Source organism: Vollenhovia emeryi, unplaced genomic scaffold, assembly GCF_000949405.1.
Source record: "Vollenhovia emeryi isolate VEMERY1.0 unplaced genomic scaffold, V.emery_V1.0 DF939170.1, whole genome shotgun sequence".
NCBI lineage: Eukaryota > Metazoa > Arthropoda > Insecta > Hymenoptera > Formicidae > Vollenhovia > Vollenhovia emeryi.
This window is the reverse complement of record NW_011967196.1, coordinates 471041-493790: the sequence shown is the minus strand read 5'-3', so window position 1 is coordinate 493790 and position 22750 is coordinate 471041. Positions and strand designations below refer to the sequence as shown.

Here is a 22750-nt window from a genome sequence, read left to right as displayed (position 1 = left end):
TTTAAACCAACCATATAAAGCCATATATAACCATTTATAAAGCCCTGTGTTTACGATGCTAGACATCGGCCCGAGATCTCGAACCAAGAAGTATGTAGCCAATCAACTTGCAGTTCTTGGCAAAGCTGAAGTTGATTGACTAAGTATTTCTCGGATCGAGATCTCGGACCGATTTCTGGCATCGTAGAACTAAAGAATTACAAAATAAATATAAAAATTGTTCAAAATATTTTTATTAAATGCAACAACGGGCCATTGTAAAATTATGACAATGTACGTGTTTTTCAATGTAACATTGATGCTACGTCTGTCACTCTAGTCTAAATTAGTCCTATTATAAGTAGAGAGGCGTAAACTAATAGTTTGAGCGTAATAGTTTGAACAATATTATAGCAACATTTCAAAACTATTGTGAACAATTTTCTAAATCATTCTATATAGCAGTACATATTTGTTTTTGCTTATGAATGAAGTTATCATTTACATAGCGTACAATTTGTACAGCAAATGTCAAACTTTTTACAATATTTTTCTTTCAATATAATCTATAACTCAAATGTAATTCATTTATTATTTTTAAAACAAGACCATAAATTGAAAATCTAACGAGAACATTTTGAGTTGTATTTTTGCTAAAGTTTCAGGTGCAAGGTCGATGCATTGTTTGATAAGAATACAATTTTCTTCTAAATTAAGGGTATTTATCGTAAATTGTTTTTTTTGCAATGGAATTGCATGTGTCAATGCTGTCCTTGTTAGAGTAAGAATTCTCTTAAGTGTTCTTTTAAAGTAGTTTTTTTAAGTAGTTCAAATTATTTTAAATAGTTTAGAATCATTATAATGCATTTTTCCGACAAATAATGATCTTCAGTCGCATTTATACTGTATATTTGATAGGAGTACATATACAATGTTTACAATTTTCTTATAAATTACAAGTATTAGACCTAAAGTGTTTTTTTGTTAATAAAACAACACATAACATGATAACGTATTTGTTACTGTTTGTGTTCCCCTAAAGTATTTTTTAAATTGTATCTACTCTTACAAAAAATTATAATAGTTACATATAATGTTGCTATGTACATTTCATTTCAATGCATTGTGATTAATTTTTCTCTCATTTTTTACGTCAGTATTATTCTCTCTTTCACTCCATCAGATACTTAACTTTAACTTCTTTTACTTTAATGTTTTACTTTTAGTAGCAAGATTGATGCATTATGTTTGATAAAAATACAATTTCTTCCAAATTACGGATATTAAATATAAAATGTTTTTTTTTGTAATGGAACGGCATGTGTCAATAATGTCTTTGTTACAGTACACATTCTCTTATGCTCTTGTAACTTGTTTTTAAATAGTTTAAAATATGTTAAATAGTTTAGAATTTTCATCATAATGCATTTTTCCGACAAATAGTTACCTTCAGTAGCATTTTTAAACAAGGTTTGCTTTCTATTAATATTATTACAACAATTGCAATTATCTGTTTCTATGTTGACAAAACATACTGCCACTCTTATTTTCTTTCCCATTTTCTTTCGTGTTATTACTTTTTATGAATATGTATATTGCATCTTTAATCTATTGGTTGAACTTATTTCTTAATTTCATAAATTTTTTCACCGATCCAATTTCCACTTTCACCGTAATTGCAAACTAGATATTTCGTATTCCAGCCGTTTGACTTCGTATACTTTATTATTCCGCAACCGATTTTAGTTGTGTTAGCCCAGACTATTTGGGTATAGTGGCTTGTATTCGGATCAAATCTATAAATAGATTATTTTATATAGACATCTTTTTGTATGAAAGTCTCGCTCCTATCTGAAGATTCACTTTATATCTTAACATATTTGTCAGTGCGTATAAAAGCTATATGTAATTAAAATATTGAATGTCAAAGAGATACTTACTCATATGAAGAGACTTTATTTTTATCGAACTTATCCACTTCATCGTACCATAGTTGGATCATACTTTGCAAACTGGATGTGTTTTCTCCCGAAGAAGACGTTTGGGCTATGTTCTGACCAACTTCAAATCTATCTGTAATGATTACATTATTTGCTATCAAATGGATCGATCGTGAATGGATCAGTCATGATGAATCGTATCTTTGATTTACAATTATCGTCTGTTCTGTATAGAGCAAGGAGCGTAAGATTCTTTTGAATAACTTTGTATTATTCGGTACTTACCTACATTTCTGCATTTGTCATGATTGAAATCGCATTGAATAGCCCACCTTTGCGCAATATCTTCTAGTTCTTTATCCCAGACCTGAGAGAATATATGTCACATTGATATTTAATTTGAACTATTTAAAATATTTACTTGAAATATGTTCCGTTGTATTACATAGCATATAAACCACAGTACTCAGAATTCTATTTTCCGAATTTTCTTGTAAATTATAAACCGTCGGTAGAAAATCTACAATAATTTTACGCACTTTGCTTTAAGTATATAGATAAATGTAAAACTATTTTTTTAACCTTTTGCAGAATTAAAATCAATTGAAATAATGTTGGTTAATATTAGCTGTTGCTACGCCAATTCTTACTTGATATAAAAGAAGATAATGATATGAAAAAAGACAATTGAATCTTTCAACCAAACTATCGTAGTTAGTTTAAAACACTATTTTACTTCTCTTCAGAAAATGTAAATAAATGTTTAATTGTTCCAAGTATACAGGTTGTATATATTTAAACAATGTCTTATGGGATTTTATTATATTTATTAATTTACCGTAATAAAATATGTCTTACCAAGTCTGGCATGCTCTTCGCCGCGGGTTGTGGACCAGTTCTTTATCCCAGACCTGAGTTGTCCTTTTTTCTCTCCACCTGTTGCGACTCGTCGTCTCAGTTCATTGTGTTTATCGACTATAGTTTGCCTGTCAGCTTCACTAATTGTAAGATCAATATTAGATGATTTTCCGCATGCACTCGCTGGTTCTGATGACTGCAACATGATTTTGTGGAATTAATTCACTACTTGAAGGAGAGTATCGATGGATCTCCTTCGAGTATAAAAAGCTATTAGAAACGAAACTACGTGAAGCTCGAAGGACTGTGTGGAACAAGAAGCGTAAGATTCCTTTGAACGAACAAGCGAATGAACGAGTGACAGATAATAGATTGACTCATCTCACGGAATATGCCTTAAATGTTTTGGCAAGCGTGACTGTGGCGCTATCAAAAACTTCTTTGTTTTAAATAACTTGGTTCTACACAAGACCTCGCCGATAAGATATCGTTTTTGCATTCGTAAAAATATAGCTGCTGTTACTTACAGTATATTTGCACATAGTGTGCAATGCTCTTTTAGCCACGCATGATTCCACGTCGCAGTAATTGGTCGCGGTTACGATGGTAAATACCGCGATTATGACGTTACAAAGAAGAATGTAGATTCTTGCCATTATCCTTCTTTGAGTCGATATATTCAACTTTTGTTGGCGCCGCTTTGCTGATACCTTTCTCGATTTCTCGGCAAACTACTAAGGCGGACAGAAAATGTTACAATTTATATACATTGCGTTATCAGTTAGTGTAATTTGCATAACCCATTAGCATTATAGTTTCTTCACCACTTGCGCGAATATTGTCTCCTTTCCTCCTCCAGTTTTCGATTGTTTTCATGGCGAAAACCGTATTTTATCGCTTGTATAGAAATATTGTCGATATTATCGTTCACTTTATTTAGTATTGAGAGGAAAATAGAAATTGTTTGTGTTACTATAGCTTCTATAATTTACTTAACATTCTACTTATTTATTGCGTGTTTTTGCACATGTGTGCAAATAAAGTAGCTGCAATTAAATAATTAGGAGACTTTTCATTGTTACGTATGCTTAGGAAAATTTTCAACAATACAATACAACTTCGTTTGCTTCTTTTTTAATATATTTCTTTGCCTTTAACTCATTTCTTTCAAAACTGTACCAAGTTTAATTCTGAAACATATACTCATTTATTATAAATTTAAAAAATTTTTCTATTTATAACATTCACATTGTAATGTGTGCATAAGACGTATTTGACATTGAATTAAAAAATTTATATTATGTAACACAGAAAAGAGAGACAGCACTTCACTCTGACATGCGGTATGTATTGTCACTGACAATTGTGTATTTTTATAAAAGATGTTCAAGAAGGAATGTGTTCAAGAATACTGGTTATACAATCGATAAAAAGGAAATTTATATAGATCATGCCATTAAACGATGTAGAACAGGTGTTTTAATTGTTCATACAGTTATCTTACTTTTATAATTTCGAAACATAACTGAGATTAGCGTTAAGAGGCATAACTGCTTTAAATAAATATACATATACGTATAATTGCAAATTAAAATCCGTTTTTAGAATTAAAAATAATTTATATTATTTTATTCGTTGTACACCTTAATTTTTTTAACAATGACAATTAAATATGTATAATATAATGTAATATTATTTTTTTATAATCTTATATCAGAAAGATATATTTGATATTTGTTGGAAAATTTAATATTAAACGATTTCAAGTGCGGAAATGAAAGAGTAGGAAAAAAGTCTCGAGAGAGAAAGAGGAAGGCGAGAAAGAAATTATCTTTCTTTCTATTAATACCAATATATTATTATAATTGCTGCAATTATGTATTTCTAAAGATAAAACCTCGGTGCATTTTTTTTACAATTTTCATGCTGATAGCTTTTATATTTAGGTACATCTGTAACATATCGGCAGAAGTTATTTCTTCTCATATATTCTGTTACCGATCCAATTTCCACTTGGACCATAATTACAAACTAGAAAATGGTTATTCCAGCCATTTGATTTATACATTATTCGTCCGCAACCGATCTTCGTCGTAGTAGCCCAGACCAATTGCGTATAGTGGCCCGTTTCCGGACTAAATCTATAAATAAATTATATTATAAACTTATTAGAAAATATGTCAATAATGTAATCTTGAGACTTTTGATTATTACTGTTATAATAATTAGTAATACTAATAATAGTAGTAATGTTAATTTAAAAGAAATAAATGGTATTATAATAGTAACAATTAAAATTATTAATAATAATAATTAAAATTATTACTATTATAATAGTAACAATTACAATTATTACTATTATAATACCATTTATTTCTCTTATACAAATGAGATATTTCATGATTAAAGTATCCATTATTAGAGATACTTACTTATATGAAGAAACGCCATTTTTATCGAACTTATCCACTTCATCGTACCACATTTGGATCATACTTTGCAAACTGGATGTGTTTTCTCCCGAGTGCATTGTCTTGGCTATGTTCTGGCCAACCGCAAATCTATCTGTAATGACACGTATTATTTGTGAATAAATAAATTAATGACTCATGAATTTAATTTACATTTATAAAGATAATCAGATAAGTCGGTACTTACCTGAATTTCTGCATTTGTCGTGACTAAAATTGCATTGATTGGCCCACTTTTGGGCAATCATCGCCAATTCGTCATCCCAAACCTAAGACAATGTATACGCACATTATATTTTGTATGTTTCAATTGCCACCTCTCGGAAGGAAGTAGCAACCACTAGCAACCCACCGAGAGTAGCTTTGCTATAAACATATAGTACGTGTATATCTGTATACGGAGCTGTTCGAAAGATCCCGCATATCTGACGCTAAGATGTATGTAGAGGAGTCACGACGCTAAAATCGAGTATAACGACATTGGCCAATCACTTATTCACCTTACACTTTCACGATTCGTGACTTCTAGGAAAATTTCATGGTCCTCTACGGGACTTTAGCCGAAAATAATAATCTACTGCGGTTTGAAACGGAGGGAAAATGTTAATCTTCACTGAAATATAATTGCGATCTCTAAAATAATTATATTTTAAAAAATTATGAGACAATGTATTTGATAATCAGAATTTGAAATAACAACAATTCTTTTTCTGAAGTAAATTATAATTTAATGAGTCTGGACAGCTCTGTCAGTAGGAATTACAATCAACCGGCAAATGAAAGGTCAAAGGTTTCAACCCTAGTCTAGTCTTTGCCCTTATCCAGGGTGTACTAAAACTACCGGATATCCTTTTAATCATAAATTCTTTAGAAACTTTCAAGACAAAAATTCTAATACAAAAATGTTGAGGCTATAATAGTTTTTAAATAATAAGCGATTACATTTCACAAATGACAGGCCTGAGATTTCGCGCGCTCAGGTACGGCGGCGCGACAAGTGATAAAGGTGTTCCTACGAATATCGCCCTTTTTAGCATAGTGACAACTTTCACAACAGACTTACCGATTCATTCTTGAATTAATTGTTCCTCTTGTTATCTTTAACCATTTCTTTTGTTAACTTTGTGTAACGTCTTATTAATAAAAGGGAGGGATTCACTACGATGGGCATCTTGATTAGACTTGATATCCTTCTGATTTAGTCGATCTCCGATATTCTGAGTGAACTTGGAATTTTCAGTTAGATTCAATCTAGTCTCCTGCCTCTCTTTATCCTCAAGTTTTCAAAATAACCGGATCATCGTCTTCCCAAATATTTTCTGTCCCGTTTTAAACGGTGACTTTGGTTCTCGCTCGCTCGCGAAACACATAGGAACACTTTTATCACTCGTCATGACGCCGTGCCTGAGCGCGCGAAATCTCAGACCTGTCATTTGTGAAATATAATCGCTTATTATTTAAAAACTATCATAGCCTCGACATTTTTTTAATTAGAATTTTCCTCTTGAAATTTTCTAAGGAATCTGCGATTAAAAGGATATCCGGTGGTTTTAGTACACCCTGTATACTTCTTCTATCTAATATTTTTTGGATTATTAATCTACTGTTAGTTATAATGTAAAGTCTTACCAAGTTAGGCATGTTAACCGCTGCAGGTTGCGGACCAGGGCGTCCCCTGGTTTCCTGACCCGATGCGACTTTTTGTCTCAGTTCATTGTGTTTAGCTACTATAGCATTTTTGTCAGCATTACTAAGGCCAATATTATTCGATTGGTTGCATGCTTCTGCTGGTGATGCTGACTACGATGTGAGTTTTAGGATTAGTTATGTAAGTACATTTATAATATACAGATATACATATAATATACACAGCTTTGTAGCTCTCTATAAAAAATGTATATACATATACATATAGACAAAATATTATTTACATTTATTTAATGTTTTAGGACCGGTTGTTCCAATTTGTTGGTAGGTTAACTTAATAGTTAAATTATGTATATGTCTTTGTTCTTCCTTAAAATTAGACGAAGGTAGACATATAATTTAACTATTAGTTAGCTTACCAAGAAGATGGAATCGGTCCTTTAATCTTTTAAATAGTTTATAAATTAAAAATAATGAGGAAGTAATCGCGTAATTTACGCTTGTGTCAGCTCTTTTTTATACTTTTTAAACATTACAGAAAACTGAGTATAAAATATATTTACACTCCGTGACTGTAATTATATAAAATGCAATTGTTGTATTCTTATGATGTGAAAAAAATGTATGTGAAAAAAATTACTTACAGAATACTTGCACATGGTATGACTACTTTTGTCTGTACATGATTTCACGTTGCAGTAATCGGTCGCGGTTACAACAGTAACCGCGATTGCAACCAGACACAGAATATTGCAGACTCCTGCCATAGTTCTTTCTAGTTTAGATATTTTCTGACTTTTTAGTCGCGGCTATGTTGTTGCTTTACTCGCGAATTTCTTTGCACACTTCTAACGGGACTGACAGAAAGCGACTACTATTTATATGCTATGTGTTATCAATTGATAAGCACGATACACATTAGCATGCTACGTTATTCATGAGTATTGTTTTCTCTCTCTTGTGCTATGTTTTCTCTCACGGTTGTCGTCATTAAGAAAACATTACTCATACCTCATTGCTTGCACAAATTGTACAAATAGTAAAGTGTTGTTGGTACTATTGTTTATTTTATTTATTGTAGTCTACCGGAAAATGAATAATTGCGTTAATGCACCTGACAATTTATTTTTTACTACTATTATTGTATATTTTTGCATAAGGAGGCTCGGAACTGAAACGTAATAACTTACTATACCTTTTATATACAAAGTGCCTTTAAAGTCTGTACCCACTCCCTATATTGAGGAAACCATTCAAAATTTCGAAAAATTGCGAAACATGTGTTCGATTATTTCGAGGAGCTACCTTTTTAAGAAGGTTAGAAGGGTTGCTTCCCCAACAGAATGACAGCATCAGGCGGGCCTCGACTTAAAAATTTCAATTGGAATCTTCCAAATTATAATACAACGCTTGAAAGGACATAAAAGAATTTTTTTTATGCAAAAGGTGGAGACTGATACCTTTATCCGTTTATCTGTTTAGAAGTTATTTGGGATCAAAGTTTGTAAAAGGCCAATTAAAAAAAAATCGTTATTTTTGTTTGGAAAATTATAGAAAACCGAATATGCACAGTAAATGATTTCGAATAAAGAGAATTCCTTGTTTATTTTAGGAAGGTCGTGAACATTATATATTTTTAATTATTATTTTTAATTTAAATGTTATTAATCTTTTGATAGGTGTCTACTGTAAAGCGAAATAAACTCAAAGACACAGGGTTTACATTGTTTTATGCAACTTTAGACTGGGTGTACAATGTCGACGTAGTAAGCTCGGAAAAATGGGTAATAAATAATAATTCGTAAAGAATTGATCAATCACGGTTGCAAAGTAAAGCTAAGACTCCATAGGTGCGTTGAGCTGCGGCAACGCCGTGCGGCAGATATATGGACCAATCAGAAAACTGCCGCAAGTCACCTGCGTCAACCTTGCGTTAAAATCAAAATTTCTTGATTTTGCCGCAGCGGCAAGACGGTAACCGCCAAACATAACCCTCATAATCGCTCGTAGGTTATATGTGGATACGGATCTCTTTAATATGGATTCGGATTCTAATCAATCTTCTAGTGAGAGTCTGAATGAATTAATCATTCATCATGTAAGATCCTGTCCTGTACTATGTTTGAGGTTAGTGTTCATTCCGTCAATGCGGTGTCACGATTGTTTAACGCACCAATAGAGTCGAACGCATTGCGTTGCCGCACGCGTTGCCGCAGCTCAACGCATCTATGGAGTCTTAGCTTTAATCCTACCTTTTTGCGTTAACTTCACTTTACAGTAGATACCTACTAAAAAATTAATGATTTCTTATTGTGACAATTATTTTTTAAAAATCATATAACCATAAAATAAATGCAAATTTTTGCCTTCTTCAGATTTTAATGAACAAAACAATATTGGTTATATGTATTGTTGAATTTTACATAAATAACGTCGCTTGAAATATCGAAATACTACAACGTTAGTATTGTAAAAGAATTTATAATATGTGGGTGCATGTTTTAAAATTTTGATATATTGTTGGAATAAGCTGAATGACAGTGAAACTAAAAAAAAGGAGAGAAACAAATGCTGTTGGAAAACGTATGTATAATGGAAAAGTCTTAATAAGACCATAAATAATAATAGAAAATATATCATACTTAACTGCGGCATTTTCTTTGCACAACTGTGCATAAAGCACACTTAACATTCGATTTTTTAAATTGAGATTATGTACTACGCAGATAGAAAACAGAACATATTCATAGAGGCACCACTTTGACATGCAATACTTATGTATGTACTGTCACACTGACAATAGTAGATTGCTGTAAGGAATATTTATGCAACAAGGTGAGATGCCGCTTTTATGGTAACAAAATAATTAACGTAGAACAACTTTTTCCTTCGTCAGTGAATAGATAATGAATGTTTGCGTGACAAAACTGTCTATCAATTATTCTTTATTACAAGTTACGACGTTTCGACCATGGATTCTAGTCCTTTTCAAGTAAATGATACACAATTATTTTTGTAACAATGACATATACAAGCGGAATACATATACAAAACTAATACTGAATTACAAATCGCAATGTAAAGAGGTTAAAAATGCTTACACGAAATGTGCGTCTTATAATAAAAAGTAATAAATGTTTCGAATTAGAGAGTCACGGAAGTTTTGCATTTTCTTTGCGAACATTTTACTTTACTTTGTCAGGGAGAGATTAGCTCGAATAACTGATAAAAGTGATTACATTATCAATATATCTTAAAATATAAAATATTTTCTTTTTTCATTGTCTTATTTAAAATTTTTGACATAGACATAGAATAGTAAGACTATTGTTGGAAGATATTGCTTTAAACAATTGTGTATAATTGTGCACATTGAATATCAAAAGAATTAAAGAATTCAAATTATTATTTAAATTACTTTATTGCACATTCTTATTTTTTATAGATTTATATTATTTTATTTATCTTTATTTTGGAATAACAGAAATAAAATGTAGTAGGTATTAGTTTTTATCTCGTATTACAAAAACAATTGCGGGGAAACTTATTAAATTTCGCACGCGCGCGCATGTGTGAGGGAATGGAGGGAGGGAGGGAGAAAAGAAAAACAAAAAAATATAATTTTTGTTGTTGTATTAATATTATTACATAATTACAATTATTTGTAGTAATAAAACATATCTTAATATCATATTTAGTTTTCCCCAAATGTTGCTATTTTTTATATTACATCTTTAATCTCGCGATCGGATTTAATATTTAGCTTCATATATTCTCTCACCGATCCAATTTCCACTTTTGCCATAGTTGCAAACTAAATAGTGCACATTCCAACCATTTTCCTGATACTTTATTCGTCCGCAACCGATTTTTGTCGTATCAGCCCAAACTATTTGAGTATAATGGCCGGTAGCTGGATCAAATCTATGTTAAATCAGATGGAATAAGTTAATTTATGAATTTATTAAAAAATAGGCCGTAAGGGAATCTTAAGTCAATTAAATTGCTTTAATTAATTATACCATTGTAATGTCATTTACAAGCGATTATTTCTTTTATGTGTATATCTTTACATATTACAACACTCACACGTGTTATCTAAAAACTTAGTTTATCTTAATGTACACAATATGTGTAAAATCTGTTATATGTATATATAATTGTAATATTCAATATTAAAGATACTTACTGATATGAATGCACTAGATTTCTGTCGAAATAATCTACTTCATCGTACCATAATTGGATCATGCTTTGCACAGTAGATGTGTTTTCTCCCGAGTGCATTGTCTTGGCTATGTTCTGACCAACCGCAAATCTATCTGTAATGACGCGTGTTGTTTATTAATGAGTGAATTAATGTATTATACCTATATGTAATTTAAATTCGAAATAATTCGAAATAATTGTATAAGCCGGTACTTACCCACATTTCTGCACGTGTCATGAGCGAAATTGCATTGATTGGCCCATCTTTGTGCAACCAGTTCTAATTCGCTATCCCAACTCTAAGAAGATTACGTGTGCGTATATTTTACATGCATATAAAATATACACAGAAAATTTATATGCAAAACATTTAGAGCGAAATTTTATTCACAGTTTTATATATCGCCTTCTTATATGTATATTTCAATTTGTATTAATATTTTTAAAATAGACGCGTAGACAACATCTTCATACTGTTATTGCGACAAATATTATCATATGCCCACATATGCCTCGGTGGTCGAATTGGTGAGACGCCCGCCTAGAGCGTAGAGAGGTCCAGGTTCAAACCCTGGCTGGGGTAATATTTTTCGCAATAAATTCTCTGCATTGACAGATAAATTAACAAATGTGCCTAGCTGTGGTCAAATAAAAAATGTGGAATTTTAATATTTTATGTGTATTAATATTCTTTTCGTGCGTGTATTAATTTATTTCAAATGAGTTCTTTTTATAATATGACATATAAAATTATAATGGACAAAATATTACACCCTTCGAATTCCTTTTCAAAAAATCGTCGGAAAAATTTATAGTGTCTTTATGCACTTTCTTTACACAAAAGAACATAAGATTGCTATTGGAACATTTCATAGAATCAAAATTAGTTGGATTAATGTTAATTAGTATTGATTATTGTTACTTTAATTTTAATGTTTACTTTTTATTTTATTTTTATATGTATGTATTATAATATATGTTATCTTAAAGACAATATGAGAGAGAATTGAATTTGTAAACCAAAACTATCGTATTCAATTACAATTTTATATTTTTCTTAAAAAATGTAGAGAAAAATTTAATTTTTCGAAGTAAAGAATGCATGTACATAGCTAATACTTTTTTCATTATTATAATATATGTATATTTTAACTTTTATTGTTAATAATATTATACATTATATCTTACCAAGTCTGGCATTCTAACCGCTGCAGGTTGTGGACCTGGATTACCTCTGGTTTCCTGACCCGACGCGACTCTCCGTCTCAGTTCATTGTGTTTATTTACTACAGCTGCTTTCTCAGCAGCACTAAGGCCACTAATAGTCCATTGTGCGCACTTTGGCGATGGTATTGGCGACTACGTTTATATGAGTTTTAAAGTTGGTTAAGTACTTTCATAATATACACAGAGATGCTATTTGTATAATAATATTGTAGCTCTGTGAAAACATATTACATACTAATTTTTTAACCTTTTAAATTCTTTGTAGATTAAAACATTACCGAATTAATCATGTAATCTAAGCTTGTGATAACTTTTGCACTTTTTTAATATTATAAGAAAACTAGTATGCCCTGACTGGAAATATACATATAAAATATTATTTTGTATTCCGTGTATATGTGATTATATTGTTACTTACAGGGAACATGCACACAGTATGACTACGTCCACATGATTTCACGTTGCAGTAATCGACTGCGTTTACGCCATGCGTAAACGCAGTCGCGATTATAACGCACAGAAGACTGTAGATTCCTGCCATTCTTTCTCGATTATTCTCTAACTCTCGGTCGTGACTTTAGTGATGCTTCATGATTTATATGCCCGCGCGTTATCAGTTAATGCAATTAGCATGATATTCCACACAGCAAAGTATATCTAAGATTTAAATCAGATGTCTCAGTGATATCTGAGTATAGTCCTTACGCAAACTGATGTTTAGATATCACCCAAATATTTTTTTGATACATTTTATTGTGTGAGTATACGTATATTACTAGTTTATTCTCGATTGTTGTCATTAAAAATACATCTCGTTGCTTGTACATTGTACAAACAGTAGAAATATTGTCGATATCGTTTGCATTTAGTAATCTAGCGAAAAATAAAAATTGTGTATTAACGTATTTTTTAGCATTTATTTTAGTCACTTGTACGATTTTTTTATAAAGGAACTCAAAACTGAAACATGTATAACTTTGCATATACACATGTATGCATATCATATTCTAGAATATTTTTTATTTTAAGGTTTCACTCTAAATGAATGAATAACATTCATGTAGTAAATCGTCACTTTTTATATAATATTAATTACTTTCGTTGTTTTCAGGATTAAAAAATTCATACAATTGTAAAATATACACAAACTGTATCCTCTTTAAATTTTAATGAAAAACAATAATGTTGCAGTGATATTGTACATAAAAAACTTTTTAATATGCGAATGTATGTTTCAAAATTAAATTTTATGTTTTCAGAAGAAACGACTCTAATATTACCAATAAAGTACATTAAAAAACTATTAAGAATATTCTTAAAGTCGCCAGCAGTAATTATAAATTAATAACATCGGTGATTTTTGTCGACCGTGTCTGGCAATTAAAATTCTTATTGCGAAAAATATTACCCAGCCAGGATTCGAACCTGGGACCTCCCTACAATCCGTGACGGGCGTCTTAGCCAGTTCGACCACCGGGGCTGTGGGTAATATTTTTCGCAATAAGAATTTTAATTGCCAGACACGGTCGACAAAAATCACCGATGTTATTAATTTACATTTAAAAAATTGATGCTTTTGAGAAACGTACTGTTGAAACTTTTTAATGAGCGAACATAACAAAAAGTCGACTTAGTTGCAACATTTCTTTACACAACTGTACACTGGTCATATTTGACAATTTTATAATTAAATTTTATAATTTTTTAATACGCAGAAGAGAGAACATATTGAAAGAGATCACTAAGATATGCAATACATGTTACATTGGCAATTGCATATTATTATAAAAGATATTCAAGAAATGATGCAATCGCGTAGTTTGAAGTTAATATGAGCATAGCGTCTGTCATTGCGTACTGATACTTATGTATGTGTATTAATTATAATAATATTTAAAAGATCAAGAAAATATTAATTTCCGTTTAAAAAACTTTCATAAATTGCTGGACGGATATTATTAATGGAAATTATTATGACATTTTATTATGTGTCATAATAAATTTAAATAAGAAGAATAATAAGAGAATGAAATAATAAGAAACTTAAATAATAGTTTCTACTCTTTTTGGTGCAAACATGATGTTATATTGTCTCATTACTTCATTCGACATACTTATTATCTACAAAGCATGTACTGTATAAAAAGTAAATTTGATTAGCTTTGTTTGTTTCAATTTTGTAATATTCCATTATTGAAGATTATATTTGAACGATATCATTTGATGAAAAAATATTAAATATTTATCACTTCTTATATAATAAAGGTTCCGAGATTATGATTTGAACGATATTATCCGGTAGAAAAACATTAAAACTTTATCACTTATATAAGGTGTCTGATTTTAAATGATCCACGCAAATATCTCCAAAAATATGAAAGATACGGAAAAACGTTTCAAACAAAAGTTGTTTGATAAGACAAATAAAAAAGATATCGACAAAATGTCGATAGAGCTAGATAATGTATTATATTCTTCGTTTCGACGGGAATATGTTCGTCTAAAATAGGCCCAGGCTTTTATCGATTCCCAAGTGTATGAATAAGTCAAACGACTTCTAAAGTCAAATTAAAGCAGTTAGAAAAGTATTTTGGGAGCAAAATTAAACATGTAAATCGATAGAAGGAAACAGATGTCTAACAAATTGCCTTAGCCAGCCGTTTCGTTTACTTTGCTCGTTTAATTTATTCATCGGCATAAAAACACCACTGCATATCACCGCGGTGTTCTTCATTTCTTTTAATTTAATTTTTATGTAACTATAATATAATTATAACTATAACTGTCCTAGCTTTCTATTTGTCTAGAGTCGCGTTTTTAATCGTTGACTTTCCTACGCTAATTTATTACGTATTGCACGTTAAGTCCTAATTTATTTGCTTACATTATTTTATTACTTTATTGGTTTGGTAATTCTTAATTTATTTTTGAATTTATGTTCATGTTTTAATGAAAAAGACTATAGTACAGTTGAAACGTTCACTTCTCGTACATTTTTATAATAATTTCAGAAAATATATTATTTTTAATTTATTTCAACAACGTGTTTGGCTAATAATTAATTGCTTTTATTCTTGATATTTGTTTATACGTTAAACAAGCATTTACCTTCTTATTATTAAATTATTGAATTTTAATAAAAATATCTATTAAATTGTAACATGGATAATTTCATTACGATTAAATTATTTAGTATAATATATAAATAAAGTTATAATTATATAGTTAATATTATATATAATTATATAATGTTATACATAATTTTTCTGAAAGTTGTCAAAATTAAAAAACTATTTCAGTTTAGCGATTTAGTATTTTTACCTATTGCTTTTAGTGAGGCAATCTAGTATTATTATTTTACCACATCAGATGATTTGTTGCACTATTAAATCACACAGTGTGTGTCATGGAAATTCGAGCATTAATAAATTCAGGACCATGAAAAGCTATCAGGTGAATTGAAAAATCACAGTCTGTTTAAATAAAGCTTCAGCTTATCATTATACGCGTCAATAGAACTGGACGCCCGAAAACGGCTCGATTTCGGGTCACGCACTTTAATGGGAAATCGTCGTTTTTTTTTCTCTTTATCCTCCTTTCTATTCTACCGAGACTGTCGGGCGTCAAAAAAATGTGGGCCTTGGTGGGCGGGTGGCTATTCGAATCTCTAAGAAAAGATGAATGAAAGCCAGAAGTCCATTCACGCGCGCACCTGACTCCAGGCTTCAAGTCGTGAGAATCGATCCGGAGATTTTTCAAGATCTCTTTCTTTTCCGCTCTCTCGCTGTCGTAGATATTGTGCTTAAACATCTTTGGGAATACAGAGTGTAACGTACTTACGGTCATTTTCTCAGCAGTGACCGTTCTTAGGATGCGTCTGTATTGCTCTACTTCTAGATTTCACATGTACAGTGCGTATATAAGTATATAAAATCGTGTAAAAAGATTCGAGAAATTTACGCAGTACATAAATTCATTGTTATTATAATTCGATAATAATAAAAAGTGTTTCTATTAAATTTCATAGTCATAGCAGGTAATTAAATATGAAGAGACGTGAATTGCTTCGTAGCAACACCATAAATTATAAATGCAATTAATCTATTAAAAAGATTTTTTTTAATGTTATGTTTTGTACATTATCAAGGTAAAATAAGCTATAAGAATATTATCCTATAACACAACGCATATTATTTGAATTCAAAGATAAAAATAAATTCAGAATAAAAATTATATCTAATAATATAGTAAATTACATTAGTAAATTTAAATGTTGGTTGAACAATATATGTAATTGTATAATATGTAATAATAAAAAATTGTGTTTATTTATAAAAGTAATCTGAGACACAACAAATGGATTCCTTTAAAAAGAATAGCATTCAGCACCTGTCGCGTCTTTCTGTACGAACTGCGTCTCTATCATCCTGAAACGATATACCTGATCCGAGACAAATTAAGCGCATAGAAAGAATTCAGAAGTTGACTACCAAATTCTCAGTTTCTCATACGTTCCGGAAATTCAATTTGCTACGCGTTAATAATTATCCGCAACAGGCTGATAGCTTAAGATTGATCTCGTGAGAATACAGTAGATCTTATTGTACTCTTTCCTCGAAGCCATATAGAAAATAATTACCCAATTATCTGTTTTCGCATCTCCCAAATCTAACAGGAAGTTATATAATTTGAGAGCCCTTCTACCTACAAGTGAGATAGTACATAAAAAGCGATGATATAATTCCATCTGTGACTGTTAATTGAAATTGAAAAGAGCAAATTTTATTGCCCTACAACATTTACTTCGCAGTAATCAATCTCTTTTTTAACGGTTTTCATTCTCGCGTGTGTTAATTTCTAAAATAAACTTGAAGGGAATTTCCTGTTATATGTCATTTTAAATAATATTATTTTATATAGAAATATTAGCGGTATTATTGCGTATATTATTATTGAAATGATAGAGAAAACCAAGTGAAGCGCAAAAAACTTCGACATTTTATTGTAAAATTTATATTTTCTGTCTATTCAGCCGTTGATCTTTTTCTCAGTATCATCTTCATGTTCCCCATGTTTCTCAGTATCATCTTCATGCTCCTCATGTTCTTCATGTTCTTCAGGTTCATCTGTATATTTTTTATCAGTGTCATCTTCATCTTTCTTGTCTTTCTTGTCTTTCTTGTCAGCATCTTCATATTCCTCTAATAGTTCAGGTTTAAGGAGATCCTCCTTCTTAGATGACCACGGACGCGGTGCCCTGAACTCAAGTTCGATTGTCTGTCTTTTATCGCCACTATCGCAGTGCTTTCTAATTCTCAATAAGAAGATATTCGGATTTTCCTCAAGGTCGATTGGTTTTACTATTTTAGACCTTTTAACTTCCCTGCTCTCCATACGATAAGCTGCAGGAGCGCCTCTGGCGTCGTCTTTTATGCTTGGATACAATGTGACCGTGCGACAGCCTATCTCCTCGCAGGTTCCCCTCGTCGGCGGCGCGTCTTCTCGAGGCGCGCGACAGAGTTCTAAATTTCCGTGAGCCATGTCGAACACAACTCCGTCGTCGCACCTTCTTTGACTCAATGCCGACTCTTTTAAAGCTACTTGACCAATGCATTCGCACGGGGGATCGTACTCTCCTTTGCCCAGTTCCTTGTGCGTCCTGATGATGACGCGATTGTCATTGATGATAGCTTCGATCTCCTTGTACGGCTGCTCCTTTCGAACGATTTCAGATACGACTTTGTTGGTTGGGACTTGCTCCGTGTTGGACATCACAAGATCCTTCGACTTCGATTCGTTTCTGCTCCTTGGAAACTGCTGGTTCATGCTCTCTTTCGATGCAGAAATCACTGCAGCGCTTACTGGCCTGCGCGAAGGGCTCGAATACATCCTAAATCCATCTACAACGCGACGATGAGAATATTGTGGAGGAAAACTGACGATGCGTGTACAGAAGGAATATGGAGAAAATTTTTACCATTGGTGCGGCAACAAGTCCCGTCTTCAGATTTTCGATAGATGTGTTCTGGTTTCTTTACAGCGCTGTATCGTGTACAACGTTGTGCTATTTGTATTTGCGAACGGTGTAGAACGCCGTACGGTTGAAAGCAACAAGGTGAACAAGGTGCTTGCGATTCTACTGGTCCAGGGATCAGGGAAGATGGTTTCGCTGGACAGCCACAGTTGTAAGTAGCCGCAATCATTCTTGCTGTTTCGTTTTCGTTATGTATGTGAGTAACGGGATTCACCGGGTAACATGATGGCAAATTGTTACGTCGATTTTGATCGGATTATCCGAATGGTAACATGATTTGAGTTGGGTCAGCCGAATGGTGACATTACTGATCTATGGGAAATGGCAAATCTGCGATGTGTACTTGTTTTTTAACGCGCAACGCGTGAATTATGCCGGAGCTGAAAGATCGATTTTAGTGAACGCATCTTTACAAAAATGGGACGTTAAATAAACATACGGTAACCTTACTTTCAATTAATATTATACCACAATCTTCAAATTCTCCGTAAAAATGCAGTTTTCTAACGATAAAGGTAAATATTTAAAAATGCCCGTTTTTCTTCAACAGTTACATAAATTTAATCAGAATTGCTTATACTTAAAATTCCATTCAATATTTTTTTAAATCATTGCTTTTACTGTATTTAATTACAAAACAGATTGAAAATAATGTAAGATACTCTTTTATAATGTTACTTTACTGATATATAATTTTATACAACATATTTAAAATAAAACATTCACATGCAAGTCCAGATTTTAATCATAAATTGTTAATAAATTGTTTTAACAAGATGTATGCCTCTGTCCTCCAATATCTTATCCGCTTTGTCCACCATCGTCCTCGTCACATTTGCTTGTCAAGGATGTTTGTTCAAAGTATTACCAAGAGATCGGAGCAGAGATGATTAGCAACCAGCTGATTATTAGATTGGAAAAGGATAAAAACAAGTCGAAAAGGAAACGAAAAGAATGGGATCCACCTTGCGACTGCATAGAAATTCAAAGACCGACGAGCAAAACAGGTCCTAAAATAATAAACGCAGAGTATGATGACCGCATTGTGTTTCGTGTACACTCGGCGTTGAAGGGAAAGGAAGATCCTTATAAATCGCAAACTATCGCTTATAAAGTTAGTAAATTGGAAATTTCTTTCAAGAAATTACTGGCTTTTGACGTGCAGCCATACAGAATAGATTAATATTTTTAATGAAACAAAATTGTATTGCGAGTTAGCTGGTTTATGATTATGTACATACTTTATACATTTATATTATTATAATTAAGATAAACAACATTTTCTTCTCTTCAACATTCTTTAAATCTTTAATTTGTATAATTGAAAAACTTTATTCAGAAGATAATATGTAATAATATTAAAAACAAATTGGAAACTAGATACAACAATGTCAGGAAAATTTACAACTTTAACTCTGCTGGAAGAATATATATTTTATATATAAAATTTAAACGTTTACAGGTCGGATCATGCAGAGATGGACAGGGTAACCATCAATGCAAGACCATCACTGTATATCCTCAATTTAGCTCCGGAACGCAAGAAGTGTACAGCGATCATATAACGGAGGGGAATGAAGATATTTTCTTGTTGAGAATTAAGAAGAAAGCAGAATACTCTGAGCAGAAAGATAGAAACGTCGAATTTGAACTCAGAACGCCTAAGCCGCCGCCAATACCGCCGCCCGAACCTGTACCTGAAGTTACACCACCGCAAACCGTTGCTGATGTAGATGTAGATGTTGAAGAGGAACCGGACGTGGTAGAGGAGATCGCCAAGCAGCCAACACACGCGAAAGGAAAAAATCACAAACGAAAGAAGAAAAGAAAATAATTGTCAGATTAAAAGTAACGCGCGTCGACTTATTTTCATTCTAAAGTACATCAGGTAACTGAAAATAAAGTTAAATGCACTCTGTCAATTACATCAAAACTGAAGAGTAAAAACATAAGGCAATTAATGATTTCTTAAAAATATACTTTTCTTTGTATTTTATATTTTAGAAAGTGATAATTTTGTATATAAACACGTCTTCAGTTTGTCTAATTCTTCCATAAAGAATAAACATTTATCTTCATCAGATGACTAGAGTTTCGAGTAAAAAGAGAAAATATTTGTGACGTTAGTACACAATTAAGATAAATGGATGTAACCTTTTATCGAACACGTTTCCGGAAATTCAAAGAATAATACAAATATCGTAAAGAAGAATCGGACCTTTAACGGTAGCCCTTGATGATACTCGGAAGAAAAGGCTGAACTCCGTTTACCACTAGGCAGATAGAATCATCAATGAAATGCATGTTGTATGCTGAATACGGAACTCAGCTTGTGTCCAGTGTATTCATCGCTTCGACCGCGTAGCCGTGCAAAATTGCTTCGTTATGGTTGACCAGATGAGCCTCTCGTTCTAGCCTCGTTTCCTTTCCTCCTTTCCTTGACTATACAAAGGGCCCCGTGTCAGTCAATGACACAGCATGCCACTGGAGAACGTATTATTGATAACCTATATTGTCATAATTGCTTGCTAACTTCCTCATGCTCCTCGTTGAGTGAACGAGCTACCAAAGAATGGACAAGGATTGTTGTGCCATCTCGAGATGTCGAGACTTATAACTTTGCGATCCCCGTATGTCATTAAGTCGATCGAAAGTATGAGAAAACTACGAGAAATATTTTCGCACGTTTTTCACGTAAATGCACTAAAAAAAATTTCGCTACCGTAGGAAATCGTGATTTGCTAAAAATATTTTGCTACCGTAATATAAATTTCTAAACCACGGTGAACGGTTTGCCGTTGCACCTAATATAATAGGCACAGTAGCAAAATATTAGTTATTTCGGTTGTAAAATATGGACGGCTAAATATTAGCCGTTATTTTACAACTAAAATTTAATTACCACACGCAGGTTTTAGCTACGGCAGCTACGTTTTTTCTCGTGTACGTAAAATCGTATACACATCTACGAAACAAGATTGCCTCCATTTAATTTACAATTTCTCCATCTTCAAATAAAAAATATATGTATATTTAACACACTCAGCTTTGTTCGCTAGCTCTCTTATTTCTTTTATTTTCAAGATATCTTACTTGCTGATTTAAATACTTCATTAATATGTAACTAAACAGGACTTCGTGCCCGATGCAATAGCGTTGCATAACACAAACGAGCGTAAGCTGGAAGTTGTTAGTTATATGTATAATCAAAACTATATGTATAAGTAATGTATTAACCAAGTAATATATTCAATTTTTTTCAGGTGGTTTTTTATACAAATTTTTTCCAAATAATGTGGTTTTTTAAAAAGTTTTGTAATCCTTGCGCATATGCACAGATGTTCGCGCGCCGAGCGCTACTCGCGCGACCTACTATCTTTACTAGGGTACAGCAGCGACATCCATTGGTTCCTAACTAGGTGCTAGGGATCGCAGAACTTCAGCTTCCTTCTTCTTCACCCTTCGCTATTGTGATCTTATAATTCGAACTTCGTTCACGGTTCGCGTTATTACGGGACATTTGTCTGTACCGAATAAATCTAGTTTCTTCTTCTCCTAACCCTCAGAAAGGATTTTAGTTACTGACACAAAAAAGATTCTTGACACATTTATATCTCTCACAACCTCATTTAGTATAAAAATAAGTCAATATTAAAATAAAATTAATAATTCTTATTCTCCTCTATCGAATTAAAAAATAAAGTGTGCAAATTAGAAATTTGCACATGGCTTCCTCATAGAGGAAGCTTTAAGAGCGAAATAAGAATATGCAAACTTCTAATTTGAATACTTTCAAGAAACATCGTAGTAAAGTTAGATTTCTCTCTTAAAGCTTCCTCTATGAGGAAGCCATAACAATGGAAGCAATGTGCAAATTTCTAATTTGCCTACTTTAATGATGAGGAAGAAATGTGCAAATTTGCAATTTGCACGCTTCAATGATAAAGAAGCAATGTGCAAATTTCTAATTTGCACACTTTACTTTACTTTACTTTACTTTTTTTTCTAATTATATATTATATTGTTCTTCAGTTTTTTCTATCAAAATTTCATATACAGGGTGAGTCTTTCCATATCCGACAAAATTTTTGAGAAGGTAAAACGGATCGAGATGAACGGAAAAGTACTGTACCATTTTGCAATTTTCGTAATAGTTAACGAGTAATTAATTATTAAAAATCGTTGTCTTAAGCCCGCTATTTTTCCTGCTGGATTGCTTGCAATTTAGTAAATTACTAGGAATCCTGAATGCTGAGTGGAGCAATGATAGTAATTTACTAAATCGCAAGCAATCCAGCAGGAAAAATAGCGTCGTCTGCAGCGGGCTTTAGGCCGGCCTACCGCCCAATTCGAGCGCGTGGCGAGATGTGCGCATAGCAATATCG

At 32.2% G+C, this 22750-nt stretch overlaps 5 protein-coding genes across 5 annotated transcripts; 1 reads left to right on the top strand and 4 right to left on the bottom strand.

The window, feature by feature from the left end:
- Positions 1–217: 217 nt before the first annotated feature.
- On the bottom strand, positions 218–3815 carry LOC105563852 (venom allergen 3-like). The gene is made up of 5 exons (XM_012015803.1): positions 3305–3815; positions 2778–2973; positions 2205–2286; positions 1920–2052; positions 218–1775 (listed from the first exon to the last, which is right to left on the bottom strand). Exons 2-5 carry the CDS (start codon positions 2787–2789, stop codon positions 1601–1603), a joined length of 402 nt encoding a protein of 133 aa, XP_011871193.1. The 5' UTR covers positions 2790–2973; positions 3305–3815; the 3' UTR covers positions 218–1600.
- Positions 3816–4633: 818 nt separating this feature from the next.
- LOC105563853 (venom allergen 3-like) lies at positions 4634–7777 on the bottom strand. Its single transcript, XM_012015804.1, has 5 exons — positions 7540–7777; positions 6878–7048; positions 5436–5517; positions 5210–5342; positions 4634–4918 (listed from the first exon to the last, which is right to left on the bottom strand). Exons 1-5 carry the CDS (start codon positions 7660–7662, stop codon positions 4750–4752), a joined length of 678 nt encoding a protein of 225 aa, XP_011871194.1. The 5' UTR covers positions 7663–7777; the 3' UTR covers positions 4634–4749.
- Positions 7778–10581: 2804 nt separating this feature from the next.
- Positions 10582–12872, bottom strand: LOC105563913 (venom allergen 3-like). Its single transcript, XM_012015915.1, has 5 exons — positions 12750–12872; positions 12293–12463; positions 11322–11403; positions 11085–11217; positions 10582–10819 (listed from the first exon to the last, which is right to left on the bottom strand). The coding sequence occupies exons 1-5, from the start codon at positions 12870–12872 to the stop codon at positions 10648–10650; spliced, it is 681 nt and encodes a 226-aa protein (XP_011871305.1). The 3' UTR covers positions 10582–10647.
- Positions 12873–17359: 4487 nt separating this feature from the next.
- LOC105563912 lies at positions 17360–18235 on the bottom strand. The gene has a single exon (XM_012015914.1). It carries the CDS (start codon positions 18218–18220, stop codon positions 17360–17362), a length of 861 nt encoding a protein of 286 aa, XP_011871304.1. The 5' UTR covers positions 18221–18235.
- Positions 18236–18272: 37 nt separating this feature from the next.
- Positions 18273–20199, top strand: LOC105563911. Its single transcript, XM_012015913.1, has 3 exons — positions 18273–18516; positions 19142–19479; positions 19828–20199. Exons 1-3 carry the CDS (start codon positions 18273–18275, stop codon positions 20197–20199), a joined length of 954 nt encoding a protein of 317 aa, XP_011871303.1.
- The last annotated feature ends 2551 nt before the right edge of the window (positions 20200–22750 follow it).

Coding starts and splice junctions, on each gene's coding strand:
- LOC105563852 (XM_012015803.1), bottom strand. Junction 2,053..2,204: donor TGACAAATGCAGAAATGTAG/GTAAGTACCGAA, acceptor TAATCATTACAG/ATAGATTTGAAGTTGGTCAG. Junction 1,776..1,919: donor AATAAAGTCTCTTCATATGA/GTAAGTATCTCT, acceptor ATCTATTTATAG/ATTTGATCCGAATACAAGCC.
- LOC105563853 (XM_012015804.1), bottom strand. CDS start 7,662: ATGGCAGGAGTCTGCAATATTCTGTGTCTGGTTGCAATCGCGGTTACT. Junction 7,049..7,539: donor ATACCATGTGCAAGTATTCT/GTAAGTAATTTT, acceptor CTCACATCGTAG/TCAGCATCACCAGCAGAAGC. Junction 5,343..5,435: donor CGACAAATGCAGAAATTCAG/GTAAGTACCGAC, acceptor GTGTCATTACAG/ATAGATTTGCGGTTGGCCAG.
- LOC105563913 (XM_012015915.1), bottom strand. CDS start 12,872: ATGGCAGGAATCTACAGTCTTCTGTGCGTTATAATCGCGACTGCGTTT. Junction 11,218..11,321: donor TGACACGTGCAGAAATGTGG/GTAAGTACCGGC, acceptor GCGTCATTACAG/ATAGATTTGCGGTTGGTCAG. Junction 10,820..11,084: donor AATCTAGTGCATTCATATCA/GTAAGTATCTTT, acceptor GATTTAACATAG/ATTTGATCCAGCTACCGGCC.
- LOC105563912 (XM_012015914.1), bottom strand. CDS start 18,220: ATGTATTCGAGCCCTTCGCGCAGGCCAGTAAGCGCTGCAGTGATTTCT.
- LOC105563911 (XM_012015913.1), top strand. CDS start 18,273: ATGCGTGTACAGAAGGAATATGGAGAAAATTTTTACCATTGGTGCGGC. Junction 18,517..19,141: donor TTCGCTGGACAGCCACAGTT/GTAAGTAGCCGC, acceptor TGTTTTAACAAG/ATGTATGCCTCTGTCCTCCA. Junction 19,480..19,827: donor CGCAAACTATCGCTTATAAA/GTTAGTAAATTG, acceptor AAACGTTTACAG/GTCGGATCATGCAGAGATGG.